The sequence below is a fragment of the Phycodurus eques genome, chromosome 12 (genome assembly GCF_024500275.1).
Source record: "Phycodurus eques isolate BA_2022a chromosome 12, UOR_Pequ_1.1, whole genome shotgun sequence".
Lineage (NCBI taxonomy): Eukaryota > Metazoa > Chordata > Actinopteri > Syngnathiformes > Syngnathidae > Phycodurus > Phycodurus eques.
This window is the reverse complement of record NC_084536.1, coordinates 7,826,873-7,846,146: the sequence shown is the minus strand read 5'-3', so window position 1 is coordinate 7,846,146 and position 19,274 is coordinate 7,826,873. Positions and strand designations below refer to the sequence as shown.

Here is a 19,274-nt window from a genome sequence, read left to right as displayed (position 1 = left end):
GGGTTTCAAAGTAGGGTTTCAAGCCAGGGTTAGGTTTTGATAGAATGGGCAATGAACCACATGCTGCTTCACCATGCATGCAGCCTCTTCTGGTACATCTCCATTAACTCCAATCATCAATTCAACTCGCAACAGACTAAATCAGAGCTGTATACATGGGAATTATTGTTATTATTAATTACATTCTCTTACAAAGAAAATGGCCCATTAGGTCCTATAGTTTACCACATCAACTTTTTCTAGTATTTGGGATGTTATATTGGCTCAATGGTGCCTCAGTAAACATGTGAAATATGAATTAAGTTCCTGAGTCTCAGATGTTTTTCTGCTGATAGGCTTGAAAACAGGGCGTTCAAATTTCGAGTTTATCTATGTCACTAGCGAATATCTCCGCCTACCTCTCTGCTCCGGAGCCCGCGGTGTCAACATAACAAAAACGTGTGCGCTCACAAGTAGTGAGGGTTGGGTTTTTACACAGAGGCAACCAATCAGAGGAAAGGGGGGGAGGTCTTAGCCAAATATGGACAAGGCGGATACAAATCTAGGTCAAACAGAAGTGGCTGTCAGGGGGGCCTTTTTTGGACACTCGTATGACAACACCAAGGTGTTTTTTTTAGATGAATTTGACCATTTTATCCTAAGTCCAATATTCCAATATAAAGAGTCACTCTATGGAGGCCTAAATGGCCAAAATGTGGGACCTTGAAGCCTTTTAATGTCTTTACGCGTAATTTCCTTTGTCAGCAAAGGTAGGACAAAATGCCAGGATTGTTACGGTGGCTTACCTGGCCATGGCCACCCCAAAGACGCAGCCACCCACCGTGGACCAGAAGCCAATCCAGCCTGCATCCACCTGTGAGGAAGGACAAAATGAAGACAAACACCACTTATTTGAAAACCATTCATTCAAATGGGACATTGATGACTTGCCATACTTGGCTTTTTTGTTGTTGTTTTTATTCAGCCCTTGAATGCCAGTTTTGGATATGTCTACCATGGGCAGACAGACAAAAAAAAAATTTCTCAAGAAGCCATGCCCAAGACGACGTATGAAGTCTGATATTTTGCTTTGAAGCAACAGCTAATTTTGACCATTTCCAGGTCATTGGTGGGAAAAGTTGACCACACGACTTGAATAAACAGTCCATTATATGGAACAGTTATTTCACTTACTACAGGGGATTGCATCAAACAAGGAGCAATTATGATTTCAGGGACTCCTGTCATCACAATCTACATCAATACTGAGTTTATGAAATATATCCTGCGAGACTAGCCACGAAAATGCCAAACAGTAATTACATTCGTCCCAAGCAACATTTCACACACAATCCAATATCACATTCAACCAATCCACTTGGGATCAAGTCACACAAACACGAGAGAAACGTGCCAAGTGCACTCAGAGAGGTCCAAACGTTAGATAACTTTTACTCCCCCGGTTCCAGCCGCTCCGCTCTCAGCTTGTAAAAAGTTAACTCCCAGCACGGGGGAGCTTGGTGGGTTCACGTTGGAGCATAATAACAAGTGTTTTGTGTGCGCGCGGGGGAGGGGGAGTCCCTACCTGATTGTAGCGGCAGCAAGTTGCTTTGAAGGCTGCAGTCATGGTTAACAGTGTCGGGGTACAAGCTGTTTGATGCGAGGCGCAATGTGTGGCACACATTTGCTGCAGCTTGTCGAGGTAATTACATCCAAGAGGCGCTCAAGGCTACCGCATTCGATATGAACTGCACCTCGACAGGGATCTGTCTGCGCCTCGCTCCGGGAAGCGGCAATAAAATTGATGGTTGGGAAAACATTTTCAAGTAGACAATGTCAGTGGATGCTGGAAACCAGGGATAGGCACTTGACTTCCTTGACACTGTTATTCTAAGGGCAAACAAATGGACGTTTTAAGGGCATTACTACACTCGAAAATGCACCAAATTTGCAGAGGCGTGCTTCCTATTTGTGAGCAGATCCCAAAGCCAGTCTCAGTTAGCAACACTTTATTTGGCAGCAATAGCTATCATGAGTTGACCTACAAAAAAGGTCTCAAGCAGACCTGATTGAAAAGACATAGGAAGTCTGCAATTTGAGTTGAAAGCAGCCATTTTAGGGTAATATTTCCCATTTTCAGGGGTCCTTTGAAGAAAGTCTTAAGTGAGAATTTGTCCGATTGCTACCAAATTTATTCGCTGACAGGCAGAATCCTCACATCCCCAAAAATCAATACTTTTTAGAAAAAAAAACCCAAAAAACGCCACCTTGCTGGAGTTACCAAAAACAGCATTGTTCAAGTCGATATTAGCGCTCTTACAATTAATCGATTCGTCGACAACTTATCGATCATCAAATTAATCAACAACTATTTTAATAATCAAATAATCGTTTAGAGACCCTGTTTAACTTAAATTTGTCCGAATGATTTCAGCATTTCAACAGTAAATATTCTCAGACGCCTGTAGTCCTCCATGAAAGCAGACCGATTATCTTTGTGTTTAATGAAAATAAGACATTTAGAAACAACTGCTTTTTCTTTGGAAAACAATGATCAAAATGTTTCCCTATTTTCTGACATGTCAATGACAAAGCCAGTAACTGAATCACAATTTATGGGTAAAAAAATAGTTTCATCTATGAGCAAAACTTCCCGACGGGCAGGACACAGCAGGTGAGGCTGGGGGACACCACCTCATCGCCACGCACCACCAGCACCTTGGGGCGCCCCAAGGTTGTGTCCTCTCTCCGCTGCTCTTCTCCCTCTACACCAGGGGTGTCAAACTCAAATTCACGGTGGGCCAAAATGTAAAATTGGGGCAACGTCGCGGGCCAAACCCAATATTTAATGAAAAATTACTGCGATGTCCATGTTTGCCTTTTTTGCAGAAATGTAGTGTTAAAGTTTATCATATGACAACAAACTTAAAGTTTGCGTAAACACTGAATCTGGAAGAAACACACGTAAATATTATAAACACGGGAAATCAAATTTGCGATAAAAGAAATCAGTGGTATTTGTTTGTTGTTTATAGATAACATGAGTTCTTCTGTCTCGCTATCTTCGATTTATCTATCTCCAACTGCCAACAACAAAACAACCCAAAAAATAAGAATGTCCTTCAATAAAAATCCAAACTTCAAACTATTAACAGTCCCCTTGATAAAGGGCATTAACAAAAACATGAAAGCAATTATTTTACATTCTTTGTTACAGCCACGATGCTCCGCACACGACAAACAGCGCTGTCTTTCACTTTAGTGAACAGACAATCTGCCTCCCACCTAGCTTGGAAGTTAACCGTTTTCCATCTTTTGTTTGGCCATTTATGGGAAGGGGAAGTGTAAATTTGCTCAAGGAGACTGGTAGCATAGTTGCTAACGACTGCAACAGAAAGGGAAGGGGCGCTCGCCGGTCTAGACTGACGAGCCAACACACTAGCGAAGCATTCTGGGATGTGCATGTGCATTAGTGGCGCATGTGCTATATACTGGCAGGCCAGCTCTAATACACATTTAATATGGTCTTGCGGGCCAAATATAATTACACTGTGGGCCAAATTTGGCCCCCGGGCCTGAGTTTGACCTACACACACACAGCTAAAATACCGAATGAGTGGCTTCAGAACAACTCTGTGACTGTTCTTGAATGGCCCAGCCAGAGCCCTGACTTAAAGCCAATTGAGCATCTCTGGAGAGACCTGAAAATGGATGTCCACCAATGTTCACCATCCAACCTGACAGAGCTGGAGAGGATCTCCAAGGAGGAATGGCAGAGGATCCCCAAATCCAGGTGTGAAAAACGGGCGGCGCGCGGCAGTGAAGTTTGATAATTCGCCATAAATGTAAAACTTCAATAACTCAACCCCACGAGGGCAGATTCGTAACCAAAGAGAAATACATCATTTGTGGTGGGGAAATCGTTCCAGTTTAAAGATGCAATGTTGAAGAAAAGAAATTATCTTGCCAGCTCTTTCACGCCGATAGGCCGCTCACACGCAGGAAAGCTAGCGAAACTTCCAAGTGCGGCAAATAGGAGCGGAAAAGGCAGTTTGTGTTGCCTCATTGTCATGCACACGCACGCGCACACGTACAGAAGAGGAGACACAGTAGGCTCGCAAATTGTCCTCCGAGGGGCCGGCAAGACGGAAAAGTTGCGAATGATGATCAGTGCCCGAATAATGTGACAAAAAGCCCCAGGCATGGAGCCATCATTACTGTTTTTCCCATTAAAACCAAAACATGTATGCTATGGGGTGTAGTAATGTACGGAGTGTGTGTGTGTGTGTGTGTGTGTGTGTGTGTGTGTGTGTGTGTGTGTGTCTGCATGCATTTTGGGAAAAAAGTCTTAAAATTCTAAAATGATTTGGAAAAAAGGTAGTTTCGGGGTGTACGCACAACCAGGTGGGTTTTCCATACCAACTCAGGCTAGTCTGTCCTAACTAGGCCTTCTTGCATGAACTAGAGGTGCACGACATTTTGTTTGAGCATCGTCATCACAATCACACTGTGATAATATCACATTTATTTTGTTTTGTAATATAAGAGTAAGGGCAGCCTCACAGTTCTGAGGACCCGGCCCGGTTTGCAAGTTCTCCCTGTGCCTCCGTGGGTTTTCTCCAGGTACTCCGGTTTCCTCCCACATCCCAAAAACATGCATTGTAGGTTAATTGAAGACTCTAAATTCAATTCAATTAAAACCGTTTGTCTATGTGTGACCTGCAATTGGCTGGCAACCAGTTCAGGGTATACCCACCCTCTCACCCAGAGTCAGCTGGGATAGGCTCCAGCACGCTCGCGACCCTAGTGAGACTAAACGGCACGGAAAATGGATGGATGGATAGAAGAGTAGATTAATTGTTATGTTAATATAGTCAGCCAGAGCTGTGAGGAATGCAAAGTTATCAATGTCCTTTCACCATCGTTGCTGTCATACTGTGTTTTTATTTTCACATTCAGGAAAAAAGTCCTGTTTTTGTTTTAATTGCCCATTTAAAAAAGAAAGACCATTCAAGCAACAAGTTTTTCCTCATGTTTTTGAGATTGTAGGGTGAAAGCTGCAGCTGGCTACTAGTGTGGACTGAATGGGTGGCAACAATAGGGACATGAAATGCCAGTATTTTGAGGGTAATAGCCCGTCAGCAACATATTGAAAAAAACAACTATGAACTCGTTCCTTTTTGGACCGGTGAACGTAGTTCGAAAGTTTTGAATTATGAGCTATGAACTGAACTAGTTCGTTTTTGGAACAATGAACTGAACTTTGAACTACGGTAGTTCGCGTAGAAAATGAACTTTCCCAACACTGATCCTGGATTATTTCGCATCGTAATAGATATCATAGGTTTTTTTCCAATATCGTGCAGCCCGAGCACGAACTGATGAAGCCTGCTCGGATAAGAGGCAAAACGTCTTCTAAGACAACCACATAAGTCCAGCTGCGATCATTTCAATGCTGTGAGAATGAAATGGCCTGGATGAATGAGGCAGACTTAAAAAAGATATTCAGGACAAGCGTAACATTACTCTTTTTTTTTTTTTGCAATTAAAAAAATAGAATTAAGTTTTATTTTTGCTGGATACAGGTTGTAATCTTGACAATTAAGTCAGTTTTTTTTTTTTTTTTTTTTTTACAAGAACAGTGTCGTATTTTTAAAGAAAAAGTCATTTGTTTTAGATTTTTTTTTTTTTTTTTTTATGACAAAAAAAATTAGATTTTCCAAGAATAAAGTCACATTTTTTACAGGGAAAAAAAAAAGAACACAATTGTAAAATATATACATTTATGACAATAAAAGTGGAAATGTTATAAAAATTAAATCATAACTTTATGAGAAGTCATAAAATGATTGAGGGGGGGGGGGGCAAATGTACATATTTGAGGATAAAGTCATAATGTTATAAAAATAAAATCTAATCTAATCCAATAAAATGAAATTGTATTTGCTTATTAAGAATAAAATTGTAAATTTATGCGGGGGGATTTTTATTTATTTATTTATTTTTATTAATGTTGTAATCTTACAAAAAAGAAATCCTCGTTTTTTTTTTTTTAGATCGAAAAAAAGTCAGAATTTATGAAAATAAAGCCATAAAATGAGGGGAGGAAAAACGTATGAGGATCAAGTCGTAAAGTTAACAAAATGAAATCGTAATTTTACAAGGACAAAGGCATAATATTACAGGGAAAGAAATCCTTCAGTTACGGCCATAAAGCCGTAATGTTGGCAGAATAGAATTGTAATTGTAAAATTGTACAAAAATATTGTTGTAACTTCATGAAGTTACAACAATAAGTTTTTGGTAGTTTGGATTTTAACTTTTGATGTTCAAATATATTTTATTGTCTGGAGGGAGCAGACAGATTCCACAAACGAACTTCCATCTGTCAAAATCAAACGCTACTTCCTGTGGAACGTTGTGAGTGTGTGTGTGTGTTTGTTTGTGAGCACATCCATGCATCTGCGTGCGTGTGCGCATATGCGTGTGTTAATGTGTGCCTGTGCGTGCTTGTACCTGGCTGACTTTGGCCGGTGTGAGGATCATGTCAAGGACGCCTGCCCAGCCGGCGATCACTCCTGTGGGCACTGCGTAGGCCAGAGCTATCATCAGGAAGCGGAGGTTACTACGGGACATACAAAAATCATCATCATTATCATCATCACCATTTCACAAGTGCTGAGCGTGCCCCTTGTGCGTAAGGTCATGTGGTAGCTCGAAACGCCTCTTTGTACCACTAGACACACAGAAGGACAAACGGTGTTGAAGGTCACACAGACATTCCCAGCTTCTGTGTGAAAGGAAATCAAGATTGAAACCCTACTTTGAAAACCTAAACCATGTTTGAAACACTACCCCTAGCTTAAAACCCGACTTTCAAACCTTCAATCATGACTGAAACCCTAACCTAGATTTTAAAAGCTAGATTTGTGAACAATGTTTGAGGGAAATGGCCTTTTGTGTATGTAGAAAAGTTTTAGACCTTGAGTCCAGCTCACGGAAAATGGGAGCAAAAACAAAAGTGTTTATATTTTTGTTCAATGTAGCTTTTTGGATTCATATGCGACGCAAATGTCTTTTGCCAACAAGATATTCTCGCCCAAACGTATTTTTCCCTTTCCTTTCGCTTTATGCCTTGTTTGAAACACTAACTCTGTCTTGAAACCATGATTTTTTTAATCAGTCACTGATGGTGTAGTGGTACACTCGCCTCACTTTGGTGCAGGCAGCGTGGCTTCAGTTCCCACTCAGTGACGGTGTGAATGTGAGTGCGAATGGTTGTCCGTGTCTATATGTGCCCTGCGACTGACTGGCGACCAGTTCAGGGTGTAGTCCGCCTTTCGCCCGAAGTCAGCTGGGATAGGCTCCAGCGTACCGCGACCCTAACCAGGATAAGCGGTGTTGAAAAGGGATGGATGGATGGATTTTTTTTAATCCCTAACCCCAGTTTTAAACTGTAATCCTGTCTTGAAACTCTACGTCGAAACACTAACCATGACTTAAAATGCTCATTTCAAACCCTGAATTTTCAAACAAGCATTAGGCCCAAACCTTAATGCTCAATCCTGACCCTCATCTGAACCCCAACTTGTCCCAAGGAAAGGATGCGGAATTTGGGGGTGTTGAAGTTGATCCACAAACGTCTCTGCTTCTGTGTTGCGTTAAAGGCAACAGTTGCCATCCAAGGACTAAACAAGAAGAACTAAAAATAATGTTTCTTTTAAACCGTCCGTGAACTAAACAGTAAGAACTACAAAAAAAAATTATCTTTTAAATCAACTTGACTCAAGTGTAGAGACAACTGTGGCGGACACATGGCTCTCACATCACATCACGTCCCGTCTGAAGCCAGTGGACAAATAAGACATGAGAGCCAGTAGCAAGTCCCGAATGAGGCAAACGGCTTTGGGCAACAACACGTTTGAAAGCTGCAGGCTGCTGGAGGAGCTCAAATCCCGTCACTTTACCACACAAATTACACAAACACAAAGACACTTATACACACACACACACACACACACAGTGACAGTCTCACACGCGAGAGCACACACAAGCACGCATTCATTAACTCACTCACTCATACGCACACGCCTGTGCACATACACACTCACTCATACTCACAAATACACACTCGCACATATTTCACACGCACGCACACACACGTTAAAAACACACATCGTTGTTTTGGTTTCTCCCGGCCTTCCGCCCCCACCCGCCCGCCTCGTTGTCATGGTGGCGGCATCCCGACATCATCTCAAAATGACACAAGGAAATCACGGCAAAGCAAAATCGAGACGCTAACCCATCATACGGAGTGAAGAAAAGGCAAATACTTTGTCATTTAGCGTCGTCCAGCTGTCTGGTATAGAAAACCCTACATTCCGCAAAACCCCCGCAGTAAATGGAATATGTGAAGTAGCGGCCATTTATTTATTATACTACTACACAGATTTAGAGCTTTCATATGTGCAATTCAATGCCAGTTTGTGACAACGCACTTTAGAAAGGTGCTAGTATTTCAATTGTCCACTTTAGGTCACCATCCACACAGACAACAAAAACACATGCCAAGGGTGGTATTTTTGAATTTATTTAATAAAACGCTGACTGTGGCTTGTGCTTTAAACAGTTGATTTCAAGCCATGTCATGGGCACCCTAAAGCAATCTGGTGATTTACTAAATCGATGAGTTGCATATGCTCAGAGTAAGGTTTTGTTTTCTGCTGAGAAACAAAAGCCCAATTGACCTTCTGTGAGTCATTGCTGCCACATTTAAATTATTGAGCCTATAATACTGAGTTTTTCCAAGGATGAGCAAGTGATAAACTGCATTACACTACACTGGCCTTTTTAAAAAAAAAATAAAAAAAACCCTGTGATACACTGAATCTGCAATAAATGAACCGCGATACAGCTAGGGATTACTACATACGTGGTGGTTCAGTGACCCCTGATAAGAGACACTTAGCCTAAAATAACCACCTTGTGACAAACAGGCCAAGTTATCCAGGACATCCATCTTGGCCGCCGGTGATAGGCACCCTTCAAGGCAGCTTTTAATCTCAGCGAGATGGCATCAAGGCTCCGAGTGGCGAGCTCCCAGCGTGGATTCTGCAAATACGCCAGGGCATAACCCAAATGGAGGCATAACCTAAACTAATTCAATAAGTTTACCTGAGTATTTGTTTGGAGTTAATTAACTGCACAAAAAAAACTAAGACAAGTTGGCCTTTAAAGAAGCCCCGGAAATGACCCAAATTACCCTAAATTGAACACGTCAAAGCCAAATGACAGACATCCCGTGTGTTTTCAGGCATGGGTTCTTGATGAGACTTATTTGTAGAACTACTTATGATAGATACAACTGTCAAATGTCATGTTTCTAAGTGAAACTGGCTTCAGGAGCTGAATTCTCGACTCCTGGAAATAGCCAAAGTTACACTAAACTGTACATATCTGACCACAATGGCAGACTTTCTGTCGCTTTTCAGACATGGTTTCTTGAGACTTTTTTGGGTAGGTCTACTCATGATAGACATGACTACCAAATTTCATGTTTCGAAGTGAAATTGGACTTGGGGGAAGGATTTTCCAAATATTCAAACTACCCGCGGAAATGGCCAAAAATGACACAAAAATGTCATTTGAATATGAATGGTGAACTGCGAATTGACAGGGGTTCACCGAAGTCAGCATGTTTGCTTAATGGATGTCCGACTTCCATCGAGAACAGGTGTCAGTCCGCTGAATGTTGTTAGCCCAGCCGGGGTCTCAGCTTGGCCTAATGATCCTCCACTCATCGAACGCTTCCAGCTGCTGGCATCTGCAGTCTTAATTACGTGGCCGAACGTTGCGACGGGGCATAAAATTATGGTTTCATTTTAATTAAAGATGCAAACAGCCCCGAGCGACGGGATTGATGAGACCCCCGCCTCGCCACCCCCGCCAGCCCCCACCACTGTAATCACTTTAGCTTTGAACCTTGTCACGGTGATGCATTGATCTGCAGTCGGGTCCGTCAAGGACGAATGGCACTTAGCTGATGACACGTCCGACTCCACCAGAAAGAAACGTCCTGGTTTTATTTTGCTAGCGGCTAACTTGCATCTGCTTGTTGGAGCTTGGGTGGTTAATTGTGCAGATAATGCATAATAGTTGAATTTGAAAAATTCGGCTCCAAAAGCCAGTTTCAGTAAGGAACACACAAATGTGTGAGTGGACCCACAAAAGTCTCAATAAGCCATTCCTAAAAGAGACAGGAAATCATCATACAAGTGTCATTTCCGTTTGAAGCAACCACTTTAGGCTAATTTCGGCCGTTTCCAGTGATATTCTAAATTTAAAAAAAAATAATCCAGTCCCCAAAAACAGTCCCACTTAGCCGCATGAGATTTGGTAGTCATGTATATCATGAGTAGACCTACAAAAAAGTCTGAAGAAGCCATGCACAAACATTTGTGCTACGAACGAATTGGTTGGGATTCGGATTCAATAGCAAATCAAAGTGGGAAAAAAAAAAATGACATTTTATTCTGACAAGCGCTGCGATGCTTTTATTTCCGGCACCATTTTGACTTAGTGTCGCTTCTGCGCATGTACGCATTGGCGCTTCACAGAGATCTCTATAAGGTTTGTTTAAAAACAAAACAACAACAAGACAATGCAATTTCATAAAACCCATGAAATACACATGGTTAAAAAAGTCAGAATTAGCCAGAAGGCTAGTTTTCATCTGTGGTCCCCTGGCCATGATGTAAAAAAAAGCAGTAAATACATCTACAAGACAATATAATACAGGATACATAATCAAAGACTTACTATACTATTAAGAGAGAATAATACCACAAATCATTTGATCATAACAAAAAAAACAACATCATAACATACTTGTCTTTTAGTGTTGGCAGCTATAGGTGTTAACTAACCACATTTTCAGTTTTTTTGTGAAGGCCTTGTATGTTCTAAGCAGTTTAACCTCCTCGGGTACTGAGTTCCACTCACCAGGGCTCCTCACTGACCAGGCTGACTTACTGAAAGTGCTCCTGCGCAGAGGAATGAGACAGTCACCTCTGACAGAGCCTCGAGTGACACGCTCAGAGCTGTTTCTTTGGCTGATGAACTCAGCCAGAGGAGCTGGAGCCAAATCATGCAGTACTTTATAAATCAAATTTAAATCTGCAAATATGTGAAGACTGTCCCAGTTTAAAAGACTGGATTTTTTTAAAATTGCACAGTGATGATAGTGCCTTGTTTTTTTTATCCATCACTTTAATTACTTGTTTGTACAAAACTTCCAATGTTTTTTTTGCATTCTGACCAGCCTGGGACCAACTGGTTATGCAATAGTTAAAGTAACTCAGAATCATTGAATATAAGTAAATTTTTGCGGCTTCTGTTGACATTTCATTTCGAATTGCACGAAAATTTGCAAGGTTTAATTTGACATTTTGACACAATTTGTCAATATGGGCTTTAAAAGAAAGCTGTGAATCTATTATGAACCCAAGATATTTGTATTGGCTGACAATTTGCATTTTATCACCATTAACAAGTATGTCGGGGTCAGGTGATACTCTATTTGTTTTCGTGAAATACATGCCTACAGTTTTAGAAACGTTTAGCTGTAGACAGCACTCCTCCAACCAAGTTGTGACACAGGACATTGTATTAGTGAGTTTAGCAGCAACAGTATCTTTGGAGCGACCATGAACAAAGAAAACCGTGTCGTCTGCATACATTACGCACTCTGCTTCAGAACAAACAGTGGGCAAATCGTTTATATAAAGACTAAATAAAAGGGGGCCTAATATTGATCCCTGAGGGACTCCAGAGGTTAGCCAAAGAGACTCTGATCTGCAGTTGTTAACTGATACAGATTGTGTTCGGTCATGCAGATATGATTCAATCCAGCTCACAGCTTTGCGAGAGAAGTTAAATTTTGAGAGCTTGGTAAGAAGAACAGAGTGATTTACTGTATCGAAAGCTTTCCTGAGGTCCAGGAACACCGCCCCTACAACTCCACCCTTGTCGAGAGAATATTTTATTTTCTCAATGAAGAGGCATGTAGCCATCTCAGTGGAATGCTTGGATCTGAAACCAAACTGCATGGCATGGAGAGAGGGGGAGCTGCTGTTTAAATAATGGACAATCTGCTCTGACACCCATTTTTCTGGAACTTTGGAAATGGCCGGAAGAATGCTTATAGGTTGGTAGTTATTCAGACAAGTTGAGTCACCGGATTTAAAGACAGGGGTAACAATAGCAGATTTCCAGGCCTTTGGAAAGTGACCAGATGAAATTGAAAGATTAATGATTGAGGCAATAGGAGTAGCAAGAGTTGAACCTAGATCTTTGAGCATGTTCGTGTCCATTCCAAAAACATCCTTTGCCAAATCACAATTTGCCAATTGTGATTCGTTAGACATTCATTACGAATAGGGATTGGGGTTTTGAGGGGCGAGTCCCAGCACCTTCGGCCACCGCCCAGCTCACACTGCACTCGACCCCTATGGCCCCTGCCACAGGTGGTGAGCCCATGGGAAGGGGGACCCACGTTACCCTTTCGGGCTGTGCCCGGCCGGGCCCCATGGGTGCAGGCCCGGTTCTGTTCGCCGATTCTGTTCATAACCTTTGTGGACAGAATTTCTAGGCGCAGCCAAGGCGAAGAGGGAGCGACCATGAACAAAGAAAACAGTGTTTGGTGGCCTCAGTATTGCATCTCTGCTTTTTGCTGATGATGTGGTTCTGTTGGCTTCATCAAGCCGTGAGCTCCAACTCTCACTGGAGCAGTTCGCAGCCGAGTGTGAAGCGGCTGGGATGAGAATCAGCACCTCCAAATCTGAGACCATGGTCCTCGGTCGGAAAAGGGTGGCATGCCCTCTCCAGGTCGGGGATGAGATCCTGCCCCAAGTGGAGGAGTTCAAGTATCTTGGGGTCTTGTTCACGAGTGAGGGAAGAATGGAACGGGAGATCGACAGACAGGATCGGTGCAGCGTCTGCAGTGATGCGGCCTTTGTATCGGTCCGTTGTGGTAAAGAAGGAGCTAAGCCGAAAGGCGAAGCTCTCGATTTACCGGTCGATCTTCGTTCCTACCCTCACCTATGGTCATGAGCTGTGGGTCGTGACCGAAAGAACGAGATCCCGGATACAAGCGGCCGAAATGAGTTTCCTCCGCCGGGTGTCCGGGCTCTCCCTTAGAGATAGGGTGAGAAGCTCGGTCATCCGGGAGGATCTCAGAGTAGAGCCGCTGCTCCTCCGCATTGAGAGGAGCCAGATGAGGTGGCTGGGGCATCTGATTCGGATGCCTCCCGGACGCCTCCCTGGTGAGGTGTTCCGGGCACGTCCCACCGGGAGGAGACCCCGGGGACGACCCAGGACACGCTGGAGAGACCACGTCCTTCGGCTGGCCTGGGAACGCCTCGGGATCCCTCCGGAAGAGCTGGATGAAGTGGCTGAGGAGAGGGAAGTCTGGGCGTCCCTGCTAAAGCTACTGCCCCTGCGACCCGACCCGGATAAGTGGTAGAAAATGGATGGATGGATGGATGGATGGAGTCCCAGCACTACGAAAAATATACAGGGAGTGTTCAATTTCCATTTTAAGCGACCATTTTAGACTGATTCCAGTCATTTCCAGGGACCCTTCTAATTTGGGGGAAAAATTCAGCCCCCAAAACCATTTTCGCGAAGCCCTATGAAATTTTGCAGTTATGTCTATCATAAGTAGACCAACAAAAAAGTCACAAGAAGACATGCTCATAATGACACGTTGAACATTTTGCTTTAAAGTGTCCATTTTAGGATTATTTTGGCCATTTCCGGGGCTTCTTTGAAGACCGACTTGTCCTCCATTTTTTGTGCAAGAAGGCAACTCTATAAAAATAATCAGGTAAACTTGTATTAAATTAGCGTAGCTTCTGCCTCCATTTGGGTTATATCCTGGCGAATTTACACAGCAGAATCCACCCTGAGAGCTCACCACTCTGAGGCTTGATGCTGTCTCGCTGAGATTAAAAGCTGCCTGGAAGGCTGCCTATCACCCGCGGCCAAGCTGGATGTCCTGGATAACTTGGCCTATCTTTGTGTGAAAGATGATGACCGCTTGGCAGTTCATCCAAAGGCTCCCGAGCCCACTGGGCCCGTAGCGAAGGTATTTCTTCACATGCCGCCATCACACGTCTCCAGCGTTTTGATCCATGGCCGGAACCTCGGGCAATGCCGCTTCTTCGCGAAATCGCCTCAGCGGAAAACGAGCTCTTGAAACTTTTTTCAGGGCTACGCATATCGGCCGTGACTTAAGGGTGGACTGACATGTGAACCACATGGAATGTTATAAAGGCGCCGTAATTAATCTAGAAGGGAAGGTGGCGGGTTCTTTGATAAAGAGCTCAGCAAATTGCAAGGGGCTTCATTAAAGATTCAATTGAATTCAAAAAGCACACGGCACCGTAGCGTTCGCTTTCTAATAAAAAATAAAACCTATTGCAATAGCACTCAAAATACAAAAAAAAGATAAAAATATTACAGATTTTTTTAAATATTAGAAAAAGACAATAAGAGACGAACATTTGAGAATGAGAAAAACGAGAAATATCTGACAAAATATACACAAAAAAAAAGAAAATACAGACACTCGGGGGAAAAAATTTATAACTCGAAATATGTAACAAAAATATTAGACAAAAATACCACAGCAAAAACTAAATATTAGGGGAAAATAAAATAAAAATACGTAGAAGAATTACACAGTAAAATAAATAACTAAACCAAAATTACAACTATAACAAGACGAGGGGAAAATTACTAAATAATGCAAACTATGTCAAGCAAAATTACAAAAATGTGAAAAAAAATTACAAAGTTAGAGGAATTATAATTCCCCAATTTGTTGAAAAAAATATGAAGAGAAATGTTGCAAAGTAAAATGAAAAAAGATATTATATTACATTAAAAATCCCAAAATAAAGAAAACTACAAATATTAAACAAAAATTAAAAAATAGAAAATAATAGACTAGTTGACAAAAAAATACAACAAAATATTAGCTGAAAAATACATAGTAATTTAAAGAAATACAAGAAATACTAGACAAAAATAAAAAAGGCAAAAAAGTATATCTTGGACCCCAAACATCCTGATCATTTAAAGCCTACTGATGACTTGATTTCAAAAGTAACTAAGTTACAAAAAAGTAACTTTTTAGTTGCTTTCAGCAGCTGCCAAGTGGCAGTAATATCACATCCACAGTACAAAAAAAGCATTAGCTTAAACGTACCCATTAGTTGGTAATGTACGCCACACAAGTTACAGAATCATGTCATCAACATGAAGCAATAACTTAAATATTAGTGTAGTTGAAGCCACATTAAATCAGCAACTTAGTGCAGACTTGACATGCTAACACAATACAGTAACTTCCTAAACGTAAACAAGCACATCATTCTCAGTACACTGCCGAATGTGTTCCTTAAAAGCAACTCTGTGTGTGCGTGCGTGCCTTTGTGCGCGCGTGTATGTAAATGTCAAAGTGAGTGACACACACACACACACACACACACACACACACACACGACTCCCACCACAGTAATTTTGATGCGAAGCGCGAGAAAACGTTTTTCTTACTACGTGACGTCAGCCGTGCAGCGCATTCAACCATCTCACAGACGAAGTTGAGAGTTCTCACTTTTCCTTGTAAATATTATTTAAGCTAAGTTTTGTAAGTTTTTCAGTGAGTCTTTTGTTCAGTGAGTCTTTTGTTCCAAAACTTTTGTGGCTCATCTCTGTACTTCTTTGCAAAATCCAATCTGGCCTTCCGATTCTTTTTGCTGATGAGTGGTTGCATCTTGTGGTATGACCTCTATATTTCTTCTCTCAAAGTCTTCTTCGAACAGTGTATTCTGATACCTTCACCCCTGCCCTGTGGAGACTGGCAAACCGTTTTGTCTGAAACCCTAATGTCTTCAGTATACAACAAAAACAAAGGTTGACCTTGCCGTTCCAATACTTTTGGAGGGGACTGTACAAAAATATTGAAAAACATACGATCCATCCATCCATCCATTTTCTGAGCCGCTTCTCCTCACTAGGGTCGCGGGCGTGCTGGAGCCTATCCCAACTGTCATCGGGCAGGAGGCGGGTACACCCTGAACTGGTTGCCAGCCAATCGCAGGGCACATGCAAACAAACAACCATTTGGACTCACAGACACACCTACGGGCAATTTAGAGTCTCCAATTAATGCATGTTTTTTGGGGGAAAAAAATACACGGAGTCTTGTGCACCCTTAACCAAGCTATTTAAAGTGTGTGTGTGTGTGTGTGTGTGTGCGTTCACCTGAGCAATCTGGAGATGCTGCTCCTGTAGCTGAGCCTGTGGCTGGCGGCAGCCACGCTGGGAGGAAGCGGCGGGCGCGAGGGAAAGTAGAAGAGGACAGCTGCAAACAGCGCAGCGATGGCGGCCAGCTCTGGACACGGAGCAGAGGCACGAAAATCATTTGCAAGCAAATATAGTGCTTTTATCGCAAAATATAGGTGGCAATATACACAGTGCTATGAAAAAGTATTGGTACCATTCTCAAATTCTGATATATATATATTTTTTTTGGGGTGGGGCTAGTTTCCCCACTTTGTTTTGATCATCAAACAAATGTAAATATTCGACAAAAATAACCCAAGTAAACATGAAATGCAGTACAGTTTTCAAATTGTATTTATTAAGGGGAAAAAATATTCAAAGCTGCCTGGTCCTGTGTAACAAAAATAAGGGCCACTCTCAGCAGCAACAATTGAAATCAAGCGGTTTTCTATGACTGGCAATGAGTCTATTATCTCCCTGTGGAGGTATTTTGGCCCACTCTTCCTTGCAGAATTTTTTAATTCAGCAACAGTGGAGGATTTTCAAGCACGAACGATTTTTTAAACGACATGCGTAAGCACTTCAATCAGATTCACGTCCAGACTTTAACTAGGCCACTCCAAAACATTCATTTAGTTGTTTTTTTTTGTTTTGTTTTTTTTGTCCATTCTGAAGTTGACTTGCTGGTGTGCTTTGGATCGTTGTCCTGCTGAAGAACCCCAAATATGCTGCAGCTTGAGGTCACGAACTGAAGACCAAACATTCTCCTTCAGGATTTTCTGCTTAAGATCAGGATTCATGGTTCCATCAATCACAGCAAGTGGTCCATGTCCTGAAGATACGAATCAGCCCCAGACCATCACACTACCACCACCTTGTTAGACTTTTGCTGTTCTTTTTCTGAAATGCTGTGTTACATTTACGCCAGATGTAACGAGACACACACCTTCCAAAAAGTTATTTTTGTTTCATTGGTACATATAATATTCTACCAGTTTTGGGAATCATTCAGAGATTTTTTTTTGTCTGTTCCTTTGTTTTGAATACGAGACAAAAGTTCAGAATTCCAGTTGTTATGTCATGGTATTTACATCTAGATGTATTAGACAACTTAGGACACAGCACCTTTTGATTGAACCCACCCACTTTTCAAGTGAGCAAAAGTATTGGAACAGACATGACTAAATTTACTTTTTAGTGAATAACATTTAATATTTGGTGGCATAACCCTTACTTGCAATAAATCAATCCTGCGACCCATTGACTTCAGACTGTTGCATTCTTCATTCGAAATGTTTTTCCAGGCCTTTACTGCAGGCTTTTTCAGTTCTTGTTTGTTTCTGGGGGTTCTCCCTCCAGTCTCCTATTCAGGAGGTAAAATGCATGCTCCATTGGGTTAAGGTCCGGTGATTGACTTGATCGTTGTCTTGTGGTGTTTGCAAATATGACCTGTCTCGGCCACCGTAGTTTTCATTAGAAATAAGACAAATATTTTTGGTAACATTTTGAGTTTTTGCAGATTTGAATGAGTGAGGCGGAATTAACGTCAGCCTGCAGCTTACGATAGTGCCACAAGCTTTTAATGTTCAAAATCACTTAAGAATGACACTCCCACCAACCAAGGTTTTTTGTTTTAGCTTTCTGCTTGTGGAGATTCCACATTGCCTTCGTTTTTTTTTTTTTATTGTATTCGTCCCGTGACGTGATGCGGCACCAATGCGCTATCGATCCGAGGCGGCTCGTACCCGTGTACATAACCAGCTGGATCTTCTCCCGGATGGCGCCATCCAATGCAGGCGCTGGCACTGACACCCGGTGGCCCACTGCCTGGGTGCCGTTGGGGGCGGGCACAAGCAGGGGTCCCGCTACAAAGGCGGCAGCTCCGCCCAGGTAAGAAAAGAGCGACGCCACGGCGGTGGCGGTGGCCCGCTGGTCCGGGGCGAACCACGTGGTGGACAGGAAGGGGCCGGCGCTCATGATGGTGGGACCGGCCAAACCATTCAGGAGCTGACCGCCGTGGATTAACCTGCAACAAGCAAAACAAGGCCTTCAAATTAGGTATCGTTGTAAACAAAAATTGGGTTTTAAGTGCAAAATAGAGCAGTCTAAGATAAACGCTTAATACAGCCTTTCCTGAAGTGTTTTGAGTGGCATAACATTAAAAAAAATTTGTGAGCAAATAGTGTTATAGTGGCAAACCAATCAAATTTTTATATCTTAAGGTAGCTTTTTGTGCGTAAACAGTTTTTAATGGCCAAATAAGAATTGTTAAGCAAAATGTAATGCTTTTTGTTCGCAAATATAGCCTCTTTCTGACCAAATAGTGTTGTAAAGATATTTTCTTAGCGTAATATAGCTTTTTTTGTGAACATAGTGTTTTAGTGGCAGAATAATGTATTTTTCTGACTAAATAGTGTTTTAAAGATAGCATTTTCATAGTCGACTTTAGCTTTTTGTGAGCAAATTGTGTTTAAAGGTAAAAAGCAGCATTTTAAGGTAAAATATAGTGCCTATAGTCCCCTAATGCAGCCTTTTTCTGACCAAATAATATTTTAGCATATTTTCATAGCTTAAAGCAACTTTCTGTGAGCAAATAGTGTTTTAAAGGCAAAATGTAGCATTGTAAGGCAAAGTATTCTTAAGGTAGCCTTTTTCTGACCAAATAGTGTTTTAAAGATAAAATTTTCAAAGCCTAAGTGTTGCTTTCTACGAGCAAATTGTATTTTAAATGGATAAATGCAGCATTTTAAGGAAATATTCCTGTTTTCCCCTAATGCAGCCTTTTTCTGACCAGACATTTTTATTAACAAAACAATCACATTTTCATAGCTGAATGCAGTTTTTTTGTGAGCAAATAGTGTTTAATAGCAAAGAAAATGTATTTTACATTGTAAACTAACCCATTTGAGTAAAAAATTACTATTTTAACAGAGAAATACTGCTCT

General features: G+C 41.8%; 1 protein-coding gene across 2 annotated transcripts in view; it reads right to left on the bottom strand.

The window, feature by feature from the left end:
* The window catches only part of slc49a4 (solute carrier family 49 member 4), a 39,009-nt gene that overhangs the window by 7,360 nt on the left and 12,375 nt on the right, over nucleotides 1–19,274 (bottom strand). For both annotated transcript variants that reach the window (XM_061692491.1, XM_061692489.1), the window contains exons 3-6: nucleotides 18,075–18,355; nucleotides 16,309–16,438; nucleotides 6,496–6,604; nucleotides 786–853 (exon numbers count right to left, since the gene is read on the bottom strand). In XM_061692491.1, coding sequence (XP_061548475.1) covers nucleotides 786–853; nucleotides 6,496–6,604; nucleotides 16,309–16,438; nucleotides 18,075–18,355 — 588 coding nt within the window. The remainder of the gene's footprint in view (nucleotides 1–785; nucleotides 854–6,495; nucleotides 6,605–16,308; nucleotides 16,439–18,074; nucleotides 18,356–19,274) is intronic.